The sequence below is a fragment of the Pan paniscus genome, chromosome X (assembly GCF_029289425.2).
Source record: "Pan paniscus chromosome X, NHGRI_mPanPan1-v2.0_pri, whole genome shotgun sequence".
In the NCBI taxonomy this organism is placed as follows: domain Eukaryota; kingdom Metazoa; phylum Chordata; class Mammalia; order Primates; family Hominidae; genus Pan; species Pan paniscus.
In genome coordinates this window covers 83,936,677-83,958,166 of record NC_073272.2, presented here as the reverse complement: position 1 = coordinate 83,958,166, position 21,490 = coordinate 83,936,677, and the positions used below count along the sequence as shown (strand labels likewise).

General features: G+C 34.1%; 1 protein-coding gene across 8 annotated transcripts in view; it reads left to right on the top strand.

Annotated features, from left to right (window-relative positions):
* The window catches only part of HDX (highly divergent homeobox), a 183,248-nt gene that overhangs the window by 23,639 nt on the left and 138,119 nt on the right, over positions 1 to 21,490 (top strand). For 7 of the 8 annotated variants that reach the window (XR_008622702.2, XM_008978145.3, XM_063601718.1 and 4 more), the window contains 2 exons: positions 3,449 to 3,595; positions 9,274 to 10,377. Coding sequence is in view for 7 of the 8 variants with exons in the window: in XM_008978145.3 (XP_008976393.2) it covers positions 3,449 to 3,595; positions 9,274 to 10,377 (1,251 nt within the window). In the remaining variant the exon portion in view is untranslated. The remainder of the gene's footprint in view (positions 1 to 3,448; positions 3,596 to 9,273; positions 10,378 to 21,490) is intronic. The other variant, XM_008978146.4, reaches the window with a different exon arrangement.

Genomic DNA, 21,490 nt, shown 5'->3' with positions numbered 1-21,490 from the left:
GCTGGAGTGCAATGGTGCAGTCATAGCTCACTGTAACCTCGAACTCCTGGGTTCAAGAGACCCTCTGACCTGAAACTCCTGAATAGCTAGGACTACAGGCACATGCCACCATGCCCCACTAATTAAAATTTAAAAAAAAAATTGTAGAGGTGGGGTCTCACCATGCTGCCCAAGCTGGTTTCACATTCCTGGTCTCAAAAAATCCTCCTACCTCAGCCTCCAAATGCGTCATCCCATTTAGAATATCTTGTTTTCCAGTAATGAATACTTATAAGTAAATTTTTTGGTACTTTTCAAATGTTTTAATTAGCTGGGGCATTAGTAAGGCATTGAGCTGGTTTTAAGTATGGCATCGAATCTATAAGAACAGTGTTACATCATATAGGAATTTATCTCAAGTGTTTCCATGTGAAAATATGGCCTTTGCTATCTGGAACACCTAAGGAAGCAGACATTCTTAGAAGCTGTATTTTTCAGGTACTTCCAAAGCAACAAATCTAAAAAATTATACTCATTGTTCAGCTTGTTTGAATAGAACATACTAAGCATGATTTAATATTTTCTCAATGTCTCAGAGTCTTCATTAAAATACTGAATCTTAAACCTGAGTGGAACCTGAAAAATTCCATATCTGAATATGATATATAAACTTAAGAGCCTAGTTGTACTAAAAATCTAGGTATGTTACAACTACATGCTTTACAACTTAACACAAATGAGTTCATATATCATAACTTATTTGTATCAACCCAGAGTAGTAGACAAGATGACTTGTACAGTCCAGCATTTTACAGACTTGGTAATGGATATTCATGGAAATTAAATGATTTACCAAATTGTCAGCAGTGAAGCTGAGCATAAACCGAGGTTGTCTTATTCCTATGGGTGGGCATGTGCTGAATGGTAGCATAATACGGAATATTGGGGGTAACACTAAATAAAATGTTACTTCAGCACTCAATCCCCTAATTCAGCCACCATCCCCACCACAACCCAACAGACCTCAATTTCCAGGGAACCGACCGTTTGTTATTTTATCTTCCACATAAATAAAAACCCAACTTTAAAAGTTATTATTTTAAAAACTCTATTTTTGATTATTTTGTTGCAAATGATTAAGAAACTTGGCAGTGCAGTCATTCAATATCTTGCCACTTCAGAGGCCAAGATTGCTAGGGTGGATGAAGATAATGATAAATTATCTTGCTCAAATGGGGTTATCTAGTTGTTGTAAAGAATTAACTTCCTATAATATAGTAGATCTTGTGAGCAAAGTGGCCTTGCTGCTATTACTGAATTTAAAGGGAAAACTAAAAGGTCCCTGCATTGTCTATTGTCAGAGTTGCAGTATCCAGAAATCTGTTTAATACTCAGTCATCTTTATTTGACTACTGGTATCAATGGGGAAGGACCTGGTGTGTTTTGTAGGTTGATATCACACTTAGATAAATGTAACAGTTGCAGCCAGCTAATGGGAAAACATAGGGCAGATATTATCACACTTGGTGATCACTCACATCTTGTACTTTAGGCTTTTTGCAGTAGGTACAGCCCTGCAGAGGAGGATCAGAGCTCTGATTGTACATTAATGATTTGAAGTATACCATTGTCCTCAGAACCCATTTCAAAGTACCTTGCTTCTAAATCCATACCAGATGAAATATTTCAGGTATTTGACCTCCATCTTCTGGCTCTTCTCCTGACTGCGGCTGAACCATTTAGGAAAAGAAACCCCAAACGGCTCTGAAATCTGGCAGCCATGATAGTAAAAAAAAATTGCTTTAATGGATATTGTTCCTGCTCACTTGCCCACGCATCCTTGAAAATTTCGTTCGATTTAGGCTTACACATTAGTGCACTTGAATGAGATCCCCTTCAGAAAGTCAGTAGAAGTCTTTGCTTCAGATGTTTCAGGGAGAAACTTTACTCTCATCTTTCCTGGTGCTCACCTACATCTGATTTTCTCTCATCAGATCTCTTAACATTAGATAGGAGATAGATGAGATAGATGCTTGTGCGGACAAGAAAGTCAGGTGTACAGATTGCACTGGATGACTGGATGACTGCTTACTTTCCTTAATAGAGAGCTTTATTTTTTAAAGTATTCAGAGAAAGATAAGTTATTTCCATGTCAATGTACTTGGTTATTTCCATACACAGTATGCTGGAAAAATTTCTGTCTGGTTTGGCTTGAAGAGTTTCGTTGTTGCTCTTTTCTTTTTTCTTTTCTTTTCTTTTTTCTTTTCTTTTCCCCTTCCTTCCTTCCTTCCTTTCTTTTCTTTCCTCTTTTTTTTTTTTTTTGAGACAGAGTTTCTTTTTGTCACCCAGGCTGGAGTGCAGTGGTGTGATTTCAGCTCACTGCAACCTCCACATCTGGGGCTCAAGCAATCCTCCTACCTCAGCCTCCCAAGTAGCAGGGACCACAGGCTCACACCACCATGCCCAACTAATGTGTTGCTGTTTTCTTAATTTTGAGGAGACACTTTTCTTGGAAAAGATGTGGTATTTTTTTCTGTCAACTTTTGGGATTAACAAGTTTAGTGTGACAGCTTTTAACAAGAACCCAAAATTGACTTAATCTAATCACAAGGATTCTTTATGAAATGCACTACTGGAATTTACCATTTTCAAAGAAGAGTTTGACCTGACTTTTATTCTTTAAATTCACAGAGTTGTATACCCTTAATATTAAACATTTTGTCTACTGGCAGAAAAGATAAAGCATTTTTTTAACTTATCTTGTCAAATTGTGATGGTGTCAATTTAATTAAAAGGTACATAGTTTTAACATGGTTTATTTTGAGTAAAATGTATATAATTTTAAATTTTTATGTATATGCTATGTTTATTAAAATAATTATTTTGTTTAGTATTCCCTAAAGCACAGAAATGTTCACAGTCACTAAACCTTCATGTTTATATTTAAGCTCTAAAGAGGTTTTGTTTTAATATGTAAAAGAATCCCTTTATCCAAGATGAAAAATAAACGCACCCTTTTGTTCCAGAGTACAGCTTCTGGCTATAAGACATATGCCAGATGCCTTGCTTGACAAAGAACAGTGAGTGTCCCTGTTGATAATTGATCACGTATGGCTACCACCATCTCTGACTTTACTAGCCATAAATATTTATTTCAATGAAATTATCTTTTTTCCCATGTATTAACACTAACCAGATAAGGACTTTCCTCTTTTTTATTTCCTGTCTTTTTTCTTTAAAGTTGGTACATTATCTGAACAAATTCAATAAGTGTTTGCACTATGCATATTTTTCATTGAGAAGCTGTCTCCCTTTAGCACACAAATTATTGCCCACTACTGGGGATTAATTCACTTACAGAAGTTTACAGCTTGGAAGCACTGAAATTGTATTAAAAAAAATAAGTGTACAAATTCTGCACATACCAAATTTTTATTCCAATTTTCAGAGTATCTTCTTTTATTTTTAGATGAATCTACGTTCTGTATTTACTGTAGAACAACAAAGGATTTTACAGCGTTATTATGAAAATGGAATGACAAATCAAAGTAAAAATTGCTTTCAGCTCATATTACAGTGTGCACAGGAGACTAAGCTGGACTTCAGTGTAGTCAGGGTAAGTATTGAGGTCTTACACTCAAATTTAAAGCTTCTTATTACAAGTGACATTTGCTTAATATGAGAAAAAATATTCAGGGTATGAAGTCACTAATTTTATAAACAGCTTCACTTCCCTGGTATAACAATACTATTTTAAAAATAAATAGGGCTAATCATTTAGTATGTATTTGTTTCTATAAATACCTTGAACACACAGAAACCCTTGCAGTGTAAACATCTTTTTAAAATCTTAGCTTTTTAAACTAATAAATACATTTAAGATTCATTGTTGATCTTATGCTCTTTAAACCCCAAATTAATGTAGATGTAATCCCCAAAAATAATATCAGTAAAACAGGCATTTACCAAGTGAATACTATATGTGACATATTTTTCATTGTATTTGAACTTTTCATCAGGCATTTGGTCTGCTTTATAAATACTTTCTCTTTCTAAATAAAATGCGTGCATTTTAATGGGTTAGCAAGTAAGGGACAAGGACTCTTAAGAGAATAAATTTTTCTTTATCACAATCATAGTTATTCAGCAGTAAAAATCAGAGCTGCTACATTCTTGAAAGGTAACGAGAAGGTGATTGAGAGGAGGCAAGAGATAAATCTAACAGAACTGGTCACGGATCTTATTGAATGCATAGGACCTTTTATGTCTGTTTGAAAATGTTACAAATCCTCTTAGTGTGAAACCTTAGTGATTGAAAGATTAGCAACTTTCTCCTGCTTGGCATTCATTAGGCTAATTTAGGAAAGAGAAAGGATGTCTGTTCTTAAGTTTATTTTGCTTTTGATGTACCTTCAAAGACCCTAAAGATAAATATATTTTAATAAGAATAATCATTCAGAATATGTGTTTCTTAAAGACTAAAAGATTTATTCGCCTTCAAATAGGGAATTGTACCACCAATTCTAGACAAAAATATCCAGGATATCTGTTTCTTTTATTTTTTTCTTTTTTTTGAAACGGAGTTTTGCTCTTGTCGCCCAGGCTGAAGTGCAGTGGCCGGATCTCAGCTCACTGCAACCTCCCTCTCCCAGGTTCAAGCGATTCTCCTGCCTCAGCCTCCCGAGTAGCTGGAATTACAGGTGCCCACCACCACGCCCGGCTAATTCTTTGTATTTTTAGTAAAGACGGGGTTTCGCCATGTTGGACAGGTTGGTCTCGAACTCCTGACCTCAGATGATCTGCCCGCCTCGGCCTCCCAAAGTGTTGGGATCACAGGCGTGAGCCACCGCGCCCGGCCCAGGATATCTGTTTCTTATTTGCTGAGACCAATCATCATACTCAGATTTGTTTAAGAACCAGAAATATCTCCTATTAACAGCTCTAAACAGCTTATTTTAAATATCTTTACTAAGGCACAGAGGAAAATGTCTAATTGTATTAGAAAATGTAATATAAAATGGGTTGATGAGATTGCATTTAGTAAATGCTACTTTTTTTTTTTCCTGCAGTAATTTCCTCTGCTTTTTTTTTTTTTTTATCTTGTCATTACCTTAAAATGAAAATGCTTGCCAGGCAGCTGCATTGTGAAAATCTTTCATATTGTGAAATCTTTCATATTTCCGATGTGTTATTGCAAACTTCTCATAACTTACTTGATTGTGATTGAATATTGAGAGTGTTGAAATACAGAGATTTATATTTATGCTCAAAATGGTGTGAAAATCTAAAACAAACAATGGGAATGAAATATATAATTTCTTAGAATGTAGATTATCAGTAAAATGTTACATGTTACAAGAAAGTGTAAAAAATGGATTCATTCCCTCCATTCCAATGTAAATTGTACAGAAATTCAGTCTTCTTTATCTAAATCCCAACAAAATTTTGATGGGTTTTCCAGTTAAAGGACAAAAGGAATTTTTTTGTAGACTCATCACTCTACACCCCACCCCCCTCCCCAGATACTTTGCTAGAGTTATATGTTCTACTTGAAAGAGCTCTTTCTTTATTTTTACTAAGATAGTATTCATTGCATTTTTCTTTTAAAAAATCCTTAAGTCCCACTGTATTAAGAACTTGATCCCAATGTGAAGAAAACTTAAAAAGTTAAAACATCAAGCAAAAATAAATATACTGGTGTAAAAAAAACAAGAAAACAAAGAAGGAGATATAAAAAATGGGAAAGAAGTTTAGAGACAGTGAATTTCTAAGAAAGAACTGAAACACAAATTTATGGACACTAAGGATTAATGACCCGAATTACTTTTCTTTCTTTTTTTCCTATGAATGTCACTTTATTAGTTCCTAACCCCAAATTCTCATCATATCAATTTCATTTGACCCATCTTATAAGATGTAACGTAAATGAGAATCATTTACATCTTATAAGCTTTGGTATATTTTGATAATAATTGATAATAACTGAACAAATTTTAGTAAAATTTAATTCAGCTTTTGGGAAGCCTCAGGCAATGTGTTTTCTTTATTTTCATTTTAAATGGAAATATTTCTTACATACTTTCCTATTTATATACTTTCCTACTTTCCTCAATTGAGAATGTGGAAAACAATTGAACCCTTACTTTTTGACTCAGGGTTTTCACTATGGAAATCAATTATTATACTGTGTCATAAAATAATAATACTCACAACTTGGTAAGGTATATGGAATTATTTTTTTCCTTAAAGGACCCCAGACTGCTATTTAGTGATTTCTCCCATTGCTTCTGTTTTGTGTGCCTTCTCTTCTCCCTTTAGTGAGCAATGTTTAGTGAACAATTTTAGTTTTGGTACTGTTGGGGTGCCTGCCAACATAAACCTCTATCACTAATATCCCTCCTATTTTGTAATTTCTAATTTGTTGTTGATTAGAGAAAGTGGGTTTTAAGGTTAGGTGTTGCAGTGAAGTACATGGATCTTGTGACATCTATGTTGGTTGCGTTCTGGAAAAGGGAGGTTGCTAGGTTGCTATATAGCTATTTCTTATGTAAATGGATATTATTCTACTGCATTTTACTTTTTGATGGGTACATTATATAAATATCTATCAAGCTATATAAGAAACTATATATAATATGCATATGTATGTATAAACTATACAACTTTATAAGTAAGCCATAAATTTGCAATGCACTAAAATCACTCTTAAACTTCCTGAGTTATGGTAGACATTGTGTGAAGAGAACACAGTAGGTTACGTTGTGTGTTTTTTTTTTTTAAGTGGCCCAGAGCTGCCCTCCAGATGTCATAGTTCTTGAATTCAAATTTTATAATTTTACTGTGCTTTCCCATTAATTTTTTTAAATGTAATGCTTATATATTTTTGTAAAGATTACGTACAAATATGTTATGCTTCCCACAGGTTATTTTTACTTAAAAAGCCATAATGTGGCAACTTATTTTGAATATTTGTAAAATTCAACTTTTAACATTTTAGTTTTAAATATTTCTCTAGTATATAATTTAAAACCTTTTAGTTTTTCTCCCTGTCTCCTGTGACATTTATATTCATACATCTTTCTGCTTGTCATTCTCACTCCTGCTGTTTCATGAAAGTCAGAGTGAGTTTAAAATTCTCACTGCCTCATGTGAAGTAAAGTGGAACACTACAGTTTGTGGAACATTTTCTTTATGGGAGAAACAGTAATTATAAAAATAAAATGGCCAATAGAGATGACTATTTTCAGGAGTTTCTTACCACTACATGTAGGGTAGTGGAAGGTTTAATGTGCTTTCAGGTGAGGTAGAATTGACAGAATCTTCAGAATACCCTTCCACAAGCTATTTATTATTTCTGAACCTCAGTTTCTTCATTTACACAATTAGAAAAATAACACCTACCAAAGGAGTTTTTATATATATATATATTTTATATATAAAATAATAATACTCTATATCGATAGATCTATTATAGATCCTTTATTATAGATCCTTTATAGATTTATTAGAGATCCTTTATACTTTAGTTTTTTTATTTTTTTCTTTTACCTGTATGTACACCTTGGTTCCAAGACAAATGAAAATCTATCTATCTATCTATCTATCTATCTATCTATCTATCTATCTATTGAGAGAACACATAATGGGGATTCAATACATATTAGCTTTTATTTACAGTATTACAGCAACACTAATGTATATAATTATAAATTGTATAAGATGTACAGTAAACATTGAAAATTGGACAATTTATGTGGTCTTCAAAAACACATCCATACAAAAGTTAAACAAATATACTCTGAACTATTGTTTGTTCAAGGCTAGTTCATTTAATGTTTTCATTTTTCATTTATTTTAATTCGTTTTTTAGGAAAATATTTGGTGGAGACTGAGTCCCACTATATTGCCCATGCTGGTCTCAAAATGTTGGCCTCAAGCGATCCTCCTGCCTTGGCTTCCCAAAGCGCTGGAGTTACAGGCATGAGCCACTGTGCATGGCCTGTTTAATTCTTAATAGATTAATGTGCTTTGGTGTTTATAATATGGTATGCATTTTGGAATTATTATAAAGTTTAGTAATCACATTATAGAATATATTTCTTATTGTATAATTTAAGAAGATCCATGACTCAGAAAAATAATACTAAGATAATTATAATAAATTACTTACATTAAAATATGTATTTTGTAATTAAATCCTAAACACCAACCACTAGTATTATTTTTATTAATAATCTTATTCTGTTTACAAAATATATATTTATTGTATAAAATTTGGTAAGTTGAGAAAAATGTAAAGAAGACAATAACTACCATAGATTAGTGACAAACTGAAAACAAACAATTGCAGCTTGTAACAAAGAATTATTATTGACTTTAGTAGAAAATTACTCTTGCATACAAATCAATTTAAAAAGGTAAACACTTCAATATAAAAATAGGTAAAGGTAATGGATAGGCAATTCTATGAAAGTAATATTGTAACCATAGAAATTCATGTCAAAGCAGCAATTATACACTTTTTATTAACTCCTGGACTAGTAAAGACTACAAAAAGATAAGGCAAACTCTTGGTGAGGGTGTGAGGAAACCAGAACTCATACATTGGAGGGCACTTTGAAAATATTAGAGCCTAGCAATTTTTCTTTTAGTATTGCATTCTAATAGAGCAGCAGTACAAAGATGCATCTACGATGAGGTATATGGCAATATAACTTATAAGAAAGAATATTTCAAAAAATACTATAAATAATCTGATAGTATGAAATTAAGCAAGTTATGATATATGTATAAAATGGAAGTTGATGAGTCTAAAGATTGCAAATGTGTATTTGTTTAACAATACTATGAGCATTTCTTAATGCCATTAAATAGCCTACCTTTAGTATGTTTTTAATTTTTCAGTATTATAAATAAATATATGATGAACATCATTGCATATACACTTTATCTACATTTGTAGGTTACTTTTAGGATAAATTACCACAAATGTATTTACTATGTCAAAGTGTATAAACATTTTTAGGTTTCTTGATACATATTAGTTGGATGGGTTATGAGGAGAGAAACAATAATACACTGTTCTCAAAGTTTGAAGGTATTTATTAAGTGTGAGTCCCTGATCACCTTTTGCCTTTGTACTTTAGTCAGTTTTTCTGTTATTTTACCTTTTTCTTTTACCTTTATGTACACCTTGGTTCCAAGACAAATGAAAATATAATGTATCACGTAAAATTTGTTTTTTCTTGGTTTGTTTTTAATTTTTTTTCATAATACCATGTTTTATCCTTCCAGACGTGGGTTGGCAATAAGAGAAGAAAGATGAGTAGTAAGAACTCTGAATCTGGAACAGCAACAACAGGAACCTCTTTGTCAGCTCCAGACATCACAGTCAGAAATGTGGTTAATATTGCTCGACCCTCAAGCCAGCAGTCTTCTTGGACATCTGCCAATAATGATGTCATTGTAACTGGTATATACAGTCCAGCCAGTTCATCAAGTAGGCAAGGAACAAACAAACATACAGATACACAAATTACAGAAGCACATAAAATCCCTATTCAGAAAACAGCCACTAAAAATGATACTGAGTTTCAGTTACACATTCCTGTTCAAAGACAAGTAGCACACTGTAAAAATGCTTCCCTACTCCTAGGTGAAAAAACAATTATTTTGTCAAGACAGACAAGTGTGCTAAATGCTGGAAACTCAGTATTCAATCACACAAAGAAAAACTATGGAAACTCTTCAGTACAAGCTTCTGAAATGACAGTACCTCAAAAGCCTTCTGTGTGCCACCGACCTTGTAAAATTGAACCAGTTGGGATTCAAAGGTCATATAAGCCTGAACACACAGGTCCAGCATTACATAACTTATGTGGGCAAAAGCCAACTATTAGAGACCCTTACTGTAGAACACAAAACTTGGAAATCCGTGAAGTGTTTTCATTGGCAGTTAGCGATTACCCCCAGAGAATTCTGGGAGGAAATGCCCCACAGAAGCCTAGCTCAGCAGAAGGAAATTGTTTGTCCATTGCAATGGAGACTGGAGATGCTGAGGATGAATATGCCAGAGAGGAAGAGCTGGCATCGATGAGAGCACAGATACCAAGCTATTCGAGATTTTATGAAAGTGGCAGTTCCCTTCGAGCTGAGAACCAAAGTACAACCTTGCCCGGACCAGGAAGAAATATGCCAAATTCACAAATGGTGAATATTAGAGATATGTCAGACAATGTACTGTATCAAAACAGAAACTACCATTTGACACCACGGACCTCATTACATACAGCATCTAGTACAATGTACAGTAATACCAATCCATTACGGAGTAATTTTTCTCCTCATTTTGCATCATCAAACCAATTGAGATTATCACAAAACCAAAACAATTACCAGGTAATGTGTAAATTTATTTTATAAAGGTTTTAAAAACTGTGTGTGTATCCAGTTAGATTTGGGACCTGGATCACTTAACTCATATATTGAAGTAATGTGAGATTTTTGCTTCAAAGTGGTGGTTTGGGGTTAACTCCTTGAAGAATCTTGTGCTTTGTTTCTCATGTTTTTAAATGATGAGGTCTTTTTTCATGGAATATAGTCATTTTTATAACATGGCAGTCTTTCCCTGCATTTAAAATGATTTTGTTCTGGAAATGAGAGCTTAATGGGTAGCATGGAATTTCCCATTACTAAAATAGGGTTAAATTGGTCGGGCTCATGCTCTTGAACATAGATTATTCCTATAATGGTTTTCAGTTGCATTTTGGGGAGCTGTCACTAGATGAGTGGTGGCTTCCCTGGTACATAACCAGGCAAGTCAATAATTTCTTTAGGTGCTGATGGCTGATAAGTCAGAGGCTATGGTAACTCAGCCAACTGCTTTTTAGAAATGTAAATGCTTTATTAAAACATTAAGTGAGAGAGTAGTCAAATAGTCATTTAAAAATGTTTATAGGGAAAAGACATATTCAGAGTAAGAATTATTGCAATTTTAGACCTGTGCTTAAAATAGTTGTTATTTATTTACTGTTTCATATATTCAATTGTTCAGGTATGCTTCAAATAATCACATTAACAGTGAGGTGTAAGCCTCCCTCAGAACATCTCTTATCCTATAGATAATTCCCTCTGAAAAATCTGCTTTAGAGAATTTGAATAGCAGAGCTTGGATGGTTGCCATTTTTCCTTACTACTGGCTAGAACTTCTTATCTTTTCTTTTCCTTTTTTTTTTTTTTTTTAGATGGAGTCTCGCTCTGTCACCCAGGCTGGAGTGCAGTGACGTGATCTTGGCTCACTGCAACCTCCGCTCCCTGGTTCAAGCGATTCTCCTGCCTCAGCCTCCCGAGTAGCTGGGACTACAGGCGTGTACCACCACGCCTAGCTAATTTTTGTATTTTTAGTAGAGATGGGGTTTCACCATGTTGACCAGGCTGGTCTTGAACTCCTCACCTCAGATGATCCGCCCGCCTCAGCCTCCCAAAGTGCTGGGATTACAGGGGTGAGCCACTGGCCCAGCCTAGCACTTTCTATCTTTTCAACCACAATACTTAAGATTTGTCTGGATTTAAGATGCTTCCAGGCTGTTCTGAACCAGTTTAAGGAACCATCTTCTTTTAGCTCCCTCCATCTTACAGCTCCCTGCTTGAAAATGAAAAGCAATAATACAGTATAGGAAGCATCCCTCTGTCATCTGGCCATAACACAAGAACTCCGTCATCATCATTAACAGTCATTCTTTATTGATAATTGACTCATTTTTATGTGTGTGCCCTTTAAAGAAGCATGCTTAGAGTAACATTGAATCATACCATTAAGATCCTCTACACACCCCTCCTTCATTCACCTACTCTTTTGTACTTCTTTACCCCTTCAGTGTTGTTCTTAATAATAGTAGTAACAATAACACTTACCATTTGTTGAGGGCTGACCATATGCTGGGACCTTTGGTCACTTTATATAACCAATCTCATTTAATCTTCATGATGATCTGGACAGATAGGCATTTTATCCATATTTCAATTGCTTGCCTAGGATTACATAGCTAGTAAATGACAGAACCAGAATTCCAACTCAGCAATTTATTATTTATCATATTTTCTGCTTTACCATACAGCATAACTATTTCAACTGTATTTGACTTACTGGGAAACCTGAGAATGCAAGGTTTAATTTAAATATTTTTTAAACCCACCACTCCCTAAAGGATAATTTAACCTGTGATTTTACCTTTACACAGTCTCCATTTTTTTCTGACAGAACTTTTAAAGAAACAATTTTTTAAAATAAAAGAACCTGCTTTTATTTTATTTATTGCAACAAAATTTAGCAACTGTCGTATGAATGATGATCTTCTTAAAAGAAAGGCAACCTGACCTAACAATTTAGAGTATAGGCTTAGAGCATGGACAGACCTGGATTCAAATTCAAGCTCTGCCACTTTCTACTTGTGAACAGATAAGAAGGTATAGCCAGTGGCTTATCCTCTTTGTGTAACAGTCTCTTTATTTGTATAATGTGGGCACTAATTCCTACTTCACAGGAATCTTGTGACAGGAAATGAAAAAAAAATCTATGCAAGGCTCTTTGTACTTTTCCTGGCACATAAACTTCTTATACATATGAACTCATAGTTGGAAAGTTAATGAAACTCTGCTAGTCTATGCCTCATTTATGTTCCAATTTCAAGTAAAATTTTGCACAGACCACAATTATCACAAGTTAACAGAAAGAAAACTTGTAGTACTGGCTAAAGAAGACTGGAAGTAAGTTATCACCTTCATTACAACTATTAAAAGCCCATTGTTATACTATATCAGACCTGTGTAAGCCAACCTGACTTGAGAGAATATGGTGGAGAAGCCCTGGGGAATCACTTTACCTCAACTTTTCTTTTTAGTTAGTTCATATTTGGAAAATCAAGGCAGCCTGGGGAAGTGGAATCCATGGAGTTTTACCCTCCAAGGTGTTGCTGAAGCTCTATCACCAACACTCTTGGATCAGAGCTTAGAATCTGTGGTCATTTTGTCAACTTTCTATTATTATTATTATACTTTAAGTTCTGGGGTACATGTGCAGAATGTGCAGGTTTGTTACATAGGTATACATCTGCCATAGTAGTTTGCTGCACCCATCAACCCATCATCTACATTAGGTATTTCTCCTAATGCTATCCCTCCCCTAGGCACCCGCCCCCCAACGGGCCCCAGTGTGTGATGTTCCTCTCCCTGTGTCCATGTGTTCTCATTGTACACCTCCCACTTAAGAGTGAGAACATGCAGTGTTTGGTTTTCTGTTCTTGTGTTAGTTTGCTGAGAATGATGGTTTCCAACTTCATCCATGCTCCTGCAAAGGACATAAACTCATCCTTTTTGATGGCTGCATAGTATTCCATGGTGCATATGTGCCACATTTTCTTTATCCAGTTTATCATTGATGGGCATTTGGATTGGTTCCAAGCCTTTGTTATTGTCAATAGTGCTGCAATAAACATATGTGTGCATGTGTCTTTATAGTAGAATGATTTATAATCCTTTGGGTATATACCAGTAATGGGATTGCTAGCTCAAATGGTATATCTGGTTCTAGATCCTTGAGGATTTGCCACACTGTCTTCCACAATGGTTGAACTAATTTACATTCCCACCAACAGTGTAAAAGCATTCTATTTCTCCACATCCTCTCCAGCATTTGTTGTTTCCTGACTTTTTAATGATTACCATTCTAACTGGCATGAGATGTTATCTCATTGTGGTTTTGATTTGCATTTCTCTAATGACTAGTGATGATGAGCTTTTTTTCATATGTTTGTTGGCTGCATAAATGTCTTCTTTTGACAAGTGCCTGCTCATGTCCTTTGCCCACTTTTTGATGGGGTTGTTTTTTTCTTGTAAATATCTTTAAGTTCTTTGTAGATTCTGGATATTAGCCCTTTGTCAGATGAGTAGATTGCAAAAATTTTCTCCCATTCTGTAGGTTGCCTGTTCACTCTGATGATAGTTTCTTTTGCTGTGCAGAAGCTCTTTAGTTTAATTAGATGCCATTTGTCAATTTTGGCTTTTGTTGCCATTGCTTCTGGTGTTTTAGTCATGAAGTCTTTGCCCATACCTATGTCCTGAATGGTATTGCCTGGGTTTTGTTCTAGGATTTTCATGGTTTTAGGTCTTACGTTTTAGTCTTTAATCATCTTGAGTTAATTTTTGTATAAGGTGTAAGGAAGGGGTTCAGTTTCAATTTTCTACATATGGCTAGCCAGGTTTCCCAACACCATTTATTAAATAGGGAATCCATTCCCCATTTCTTGTTTTTGTCAAGTTTGTCAAAGATTAGATGGTTGTGGATGTGTGGTGTTATTTCTGAGGCCTCTGTTCTGTTCCATTAGTCTATATATCTGTTTTGGTACCAGTACCATGCTATTTTGGTTACTGTAGCCTTGTAGTGTAGTTTGAAGTCAGGTAGTGTGATGCCTCCAGTCTTGTTCCTTTTGCATAGGATTGTCTTGGCTATGCAGGCTCTTTTTTGGTTCCATATGAAATTTAAAGTAGTTTTTTCTAATTCTGTGGAGAAAGTGGATAGTAGCTTGATGGGGATAGCATTGAGTCTACGTTATTACTTTGGGCACTATGACCATTTTCACGATATTGATTCTTCCTTTCCATGAGCATGGAATGTTTTTTCATTTATTTGTGTCCTCTCTTATTTCCTTGAGCAGTGGTTTGTAGTTCTCCATTTTGTCAACATTCTTGCTATGAAACTATAAGAAAACAAACAATTCTCTTGAGTTTCTCACCCTGAAACTATATAACAGAGATAGCTGCCTCTTTTCTGTGTTACACCACTTATCTTCAAGCCGTGATACTATTTCTGGAGGATAGTATAGTATCAAACTATCTAGAAAACTGAGTACAAATTGAAAAAATCCTAAAGGATACTAAGAAGTTAAAATCAGCTTTCTTTAGGAGCCTCTTGGGAATATAATATTAAGGGTTGAAGTGGTATTAAGGGAACTGGCAGGATGTTACTATAGCAAGATACTATGAACAATGAAGTTCCATTTCAAAAACTCTCCAGGCTGACCTCACTCATGGAGCCAGATTACAATCATATTGGTCTCCCTCCAAAGTGCCATTCACTTTTCATATTACCTCTATGTCAAACTGCCTGCTTGTCACAAGGGTGCTGTTGTGATTAAAATTTATTAATGATCATCTTTGTGAAGATATTGGGGCACTTTGGAAGAAAGGCGCCATAAATACAACATTTATCATTTCAGTTATTATTGTGGCTTGATAATTAATTGCATTCCCATTTCTCATGGATTTTGGAAGGTCTTTGGAATTAATAGAAGTAAAGCACTTTGGTGAACTTCCTTTAAAAATCTTTATAAGCACAATACATTTCTATTAGTAAAAGTGCCTTGGTAATGTCTTCCAACTTTCTTTATTACTTGTGGACTTTAGTGCTTTTGTTAAAAAGAAACGAAAGTTTAATAACAATAGAACTTTAAATATCGTGGCATTTAAACCAACTCAAATGTTATTTTACCTGAGGAAAATGAGAGCCAGTAAGATTGAGTGACTTGGTCAAAATGACTCTCAGGAAAATATTCAAGTTTTTAAAAAAGTAATTGTAATCTGTGTTGAGTGGGTAGAGTTAGCAGGGATCACTTTTAAATAATTTGATTAAGACATATATTACATAATATAAAATTCACACATTAAAAGTGTGAATTCAGTGGTTTCTAATATATTCACAAAGTTGTTCAAGCAGCACCACAGTCTAATTTTTGAACATTTAATCACCTCAAAAATGAACCCCATACCCATTAGCACACGGCATCCCCTATCCTGGCACTAAGCAAGCAACCACTAATCTTTCTATCTCTATGGATTTATCTTTTATGCATTTTAATATAAATGGAGTCATATAATATGGGCCATTTGAGACTGGCTTCTTTCAATTAGTATGATGTTTTTAAGGTTCATTCATGTCATAGCATGCATTAATACTTCATATTATGTTTTCTGATCCATGAATGAGTTATGATTTTTCACTCATTACATCTGTTCAAATTTCTTTCAAGAATGTTATGTACTTTTCAGTAGAGAAAATTTCTATTTCATTAATTTTTTTCTAAGTTTATTACTCTCTTTGATGCCAATTTTTAAAAAAATTCTTAATTTTTTATTAATAGAACAATATCACTCAGTTATGATGATGAATGTTCTGACTACTTCTTTACTGGGTTTTGTTTTCTTTAGTATCAAAAGAACAGCACAATACTTATTTACCACATTGGTATTTTGGATTATTGCACTTTGATTGTAAGAAATACACTACTCTTTCCAGCCTCTGGTAATCATCTCTTTACTCTTTATCTCCATGAGTTCAATTGTTTTAAATTTTAGCTCCTGCAACTAAGTGAGAATATATGATGTTTGTCTTTCTGTGCCTGACTTATTCGACTTAACATAATGACCTCCAGTTCCATCTCTGTTGTGTCAAATGACAGGATCTCATTTTTATTTATGAGCGAATAGTTCTCCATTGTGTATACGTACCACATTTTCTTTATCTATTCACCTGTTGATGGACACTTAGGTTGCTTCCAAATCTTGTCTATTGTGAATAGTGCTGCAGTAAACATGGGAGTGCAGATATCTCTTCAATTTACTGTTTTCCTTTATTTTGGATAAATACTGATACCTTTATTGATGGATTTTATGGTAGCTCTATTTTTAGTTTGCTGAGGAACCACCAACTCTTCTCCATAGTGCGTGTACTAATTTGTATTCCCACCTGCAGTTTATGAGGATTCCCTTTTCTCTACATCTTCACCAGCATTTGTTATTGCCTGTCTTTTGGATAAAAACCATTTTAACTGGGGTGAGATGATATCTCATTTTAGTCTTGATTTGCAATTGTCCAATGATTAATGATGTGGAGAACCTTTTCATATGCCTGTTGGCAATTTGTGTGTCTTCTTTCGAGAAATGTCTGTTCAGATATTTTGCCCATTACTTAATCAGATTGTTAGATTTTTTTCTTATAGAGTTGTTTGATCTCCTTATGTATTCTGATTATTAATCCCTTATCAGACAGGTAGTTTGTAGGTATTTTTCTCCCATTCTGTGTGTTGTCTCTTCACTTTGTTGATTGTTTCCTTTGCTATGCAGAAGCTTTTTAACTTGATGTGATCCCATTTGTCCATTTTTGCTTTGGTTTCCTGTGCTTGTGGAGTATTGCTCAAGAAATCTTTGTCAAGTGCAGTGTCCTGGAGATTTTTGCCAAAGTTTTCTTCTAGTAATTTCATAGTTTCTGGTCTTAGATTTGTTTTTAATACTTTTTTTTTTAAAATTATATAGTGAGAGATAGGGGTCTAGTTTCATTCTTCTCCATATGGATGTCCAGTTTTCCTAGCGCCATTTGTTGAAAAGGCTGTCCTTTTCCTAGCATATGTTCTTGGCAATATTGTCAAGCATGAGTTCACTGTAGATGTATGGATTTGTTTCTGGGTTCTCCATTCTGTTTCATTTGTCTATGTGTATGTTCTTATGCCAGTATCATGCTATTTTGGTTACTACAGCTTTGTAGTATAATTTGAAGTCAGGTAATGTGATTCCTCCAGCTTTGATCTTTTTGCTCTGGATAGCTTTGGATATTCTGGTTCTTTTACGGTTCCAGATAAATTTTAGGATTTTTTTCTGTTTCTGTGAAGAATGTCATTGGTATTTTGACAGGGATTGAATTGAATCTATAGATTGCTTTACATAGTATAGACACCTTAAAAATATTGATTCCTTTAATTCATGAGCTTGGACTATCAGTTCTGTTGTGTCCTCTTCAATTTCTTTCATCAGTGTTTTATAGTTTTCATTATAGAGATCTTTCACTTATCTTTTAGTAAATTCCTAGGTATTATATTATTTTTGTAGCTATTGTAAATGGGATTACTTTCTTTCCAGAATGTTTGCTGTTAGCATTTAGAAATGCTACAGATTTTTGTATGTTGAATTTATATTCTGCAACTTTACTCAATTTGTTTATTAGTTCTAATCGTTTTTTGGCAGAGTGTTTAGATTTTTCCAAATATATGATTATATCATCTGCAAACAAAGAAAATATGACTTCCTCTTTCAAACTTATTTATTTCTTTCTCTTGGTTGATTGCTCTAGCTAGTACTTCCAGTACTATTTTGAATAACAGTGGTGAAAGTGGGCATTCTGGTTGTTTTCCACATCTTTGAGGAAAAGGCTTTCATTTTGTCCCCATTCAGTATGATACTAGCTGTGAATCTGTCATATATGGTTTTTAATGCGTTGTGGTATGCTCCTCCTGTACCCAGTTTTTGAGAATCATTTTTCTTTTTATCATGAAGGGATATTGAGTTTTATCAAATCATTTTCAGCATCAATTCAAATGATCATATGGTTTTGTTCCTTCATTTTGTTGGTATGATGTATCACATTGGTTAATTTGCATAAGTTTAACCATCTTTAAGTTTCTGCAATAAATCCAACTTAGCCATAATGAATGGTCTTTTTAATCTGTTCTTATGATCGATTTGCTAGTATTGTGTTGAAGTTTTTGTATCAATATTCATCAGGAATATTTGTCTGTAGTTTTTGTTTTATTTTGTTTTGAGACATCTTTGTCTGGTTTTGGTATTAGGGTGATACTGGCCTCATAGAATGAATTTGGAAGTGTGTTCTCGTCCTCTATCTTTTGGAATAGTTTGAGTAGCAATGGTATTAGTTCTTAAATGCTTGGTAAAATTTAGCAGTGAAGAGATAAGTTCCCTTGCTTTTCTTTGCTGGGAGACTTTTTGTTATTGCTGCAATCTTGTTACTTATTATTGATCTGTTCAGGTTTTGGATGCTTTAATGGTTCAATTTTGGTAGGTTGTATGTATCTAGAAATTTTTCAGTTCCTTTTAGGTTTTCCAAGTTATTGGCTTATAGTTGCTCATTATAGCCTCTAATGATCCTTTGAATTTCTGCACTATCAGTTATAATGTCTCCTTTTATACCTCTGATTTTGTTTATTTGAGTCTTCTCTCTTTTCTCCCCACAGTCTCGCTAAAGGTTTGTCAATTTTCTTATATTTTTTAAAAACCAACTTTTAACTTCATTGATCTTTTGTACTATTTTTTATTTCAATTTCCTTGATTTCTGCTCTGATTTTTATTTTTTTTCCTAATAACTTTGGGTTTTGTTTGCTCTTTCTTTTCTAGTTCTCTGAAATGCATCTTTAGTTGTCTATCTAAATTTTCTCTACTTTTTGAATGTAGGCACTTACAGCTTTAAACTTTCCTCTTAATACTGCTTTTGCTATATCCCATTGCTTGGGTGTGTTGTTTTATCATTATCATTTGTTTTGAGAAATTTTTAAATATTCTTTTTCTTTTCTTTTTTTCTTTTTTTTTTTTTTTTTTTTGAGATCGAGTCTCGCTCTGTCGCCCAGGCTGCAGTGCAGTGACATGATCTCGGCTCACTGCAAGCTCTGCCTCCCGGGTTCACGCCATTCTCCTGTCTCAGCCTCCCGAGCAGCTGGGACTACAGGCGCCCGCCACCATGCCCGGCTAATTTTTTGTATTTTTAGTAAAGACGGGGTTTCACCGTGTTAGCCAGGATGGTCTTGATCTCCTGATCTCGTGATCCGCCCTCTTTGGCCTCCCAAAGTGCTGGGATTACAGGCATGAGCCACCGCGCCCAGCCTCTTTTTATTTTCTTAATTAGCCTACTGATCGTTCAGGAACATATTGTTTAATTTCCATTTGTTTGTATAGTTTCCAGCCTTGCTCTTGTTATTGATTTCTAGTTTTATTCCATTGTGACCAGAGGAGATACTTGATATAATTCCATTTTCTGAATTTTTAAAACACTTTTTTGGTAGGGTGTATACTCCAAAACATTTTTGTAGGTTCTTTAGCTAGTATCTAAAAAGTATGAAATAATCCAACATAAGATTTCTTTCTTTTTTTTTTCTGAAAGCACTTATTCATTGCAGTAAAATGAAGTATGACACCAATAGGGAATCTTGAATTCTGACCTTTCATAGTATATTTTGCAATAAACAGTTTATGGTCCATTTTTCTTAAATCTGATGACCTCTTTGAGGCAGGTTTCCGATTTTGCCAGTAGAACAGGAAATATCATGTGTGGGTACATGATAAGCATTAATCATGTGTGGGTGGAAATTTGTTAATAGTCTGAGAGTGAAGTCTGAGTTAAAAGTTGTTTTACCTTGAAATTGACTGGAAGGCCAAAGATTTAAAGCAACAGAAGAATCTCTCAATCTATGAGGAGTAAGTTATGTGATTATTGTATATGTTTTGTGTGCATGAATGGGAATTTGTAAATATTGAAATCTAGGGTCTGACAATCACTATCAACAGAAGATCAAGCTACATATATTTATGGTTTAAAACTTAAATTATAAGTCTAGCTAAATCTTTCAAACAACCAGTTTTAATGTTCATAGGTACATTTCACTTAAGTAACCATTTACATTGTACAGAAAAAGATTCGTCTTGAGCACAGATTCAGTTTAGGAATTGGTTTGGAGAAGAGGTTTTTTTGTGGATTTTTTTTTTTGATAATGCAAAAGTAAAACCATTTGCTTTCTGGGGGATTGAACTAAATTTTAATCTAGCCTTTAAGACCAAAACAAAAATATGAAGGAAATAAAAACCCCTTATTATTAAATTGATCTGCAAAAACATTGTTACTAGAAATTGATTGGGACTTGAGGCCTTCTTCCAGAAAATAAGAACTTAATTGTCTGGCCTGTATTAGGTTTTGAACTTTAATACCATGTATTTGTACTTATTAAAAAATGTTTCAATGAAATGTGTATTAGCAGTATGAACTTCTGGTTCAGTTGGAAATTCTTCCATTTGAAAAAGGTGATATTTGCACACAAATGTTTGAATGATTTTATTTTCCAATTTCCCCTCCCCCACACTGGATAGAATTGAAGCTAGAATTTTTTCTTATGATCAAGAAACGAAACGTTAGCATGTTACATTTTGCATGAGTGATGACACAAATTAAAATTGTAGTACACATTATATGTCACTCTATGAATGTTGACAATGGAAGAAACACCTTGCTGTAGTATACTGGCACTTCTGGACTGAAAAGCTGAGAAAGAAACATAATTTATGATTTTTCACACATCAGAAGAAGTTACAGCTAGTATGCCCCATTTTCTTGTTGACCTCATGAGATGAAGAGAGCACATAGTATTAATTCAGACTGAAGAAATTACTCAAATTTTGATTTTAGTATACTTACCATCTACATGCAATATTAAATAAATCAGATATCTTATTACAGTTTCAAATGTGTACATAGGCTCCCTCTCACTCCCTTCCATATCTATTAGTTATTGAAGTTTCTATGCTGGCATTAAGACATTACAACAATGTTTTCAATGTTTTGTTGCACCAGTATTATAAACATATGGAGTACAATATGTGTTATTTTTCCGAGGTGAACTAAAAGTAC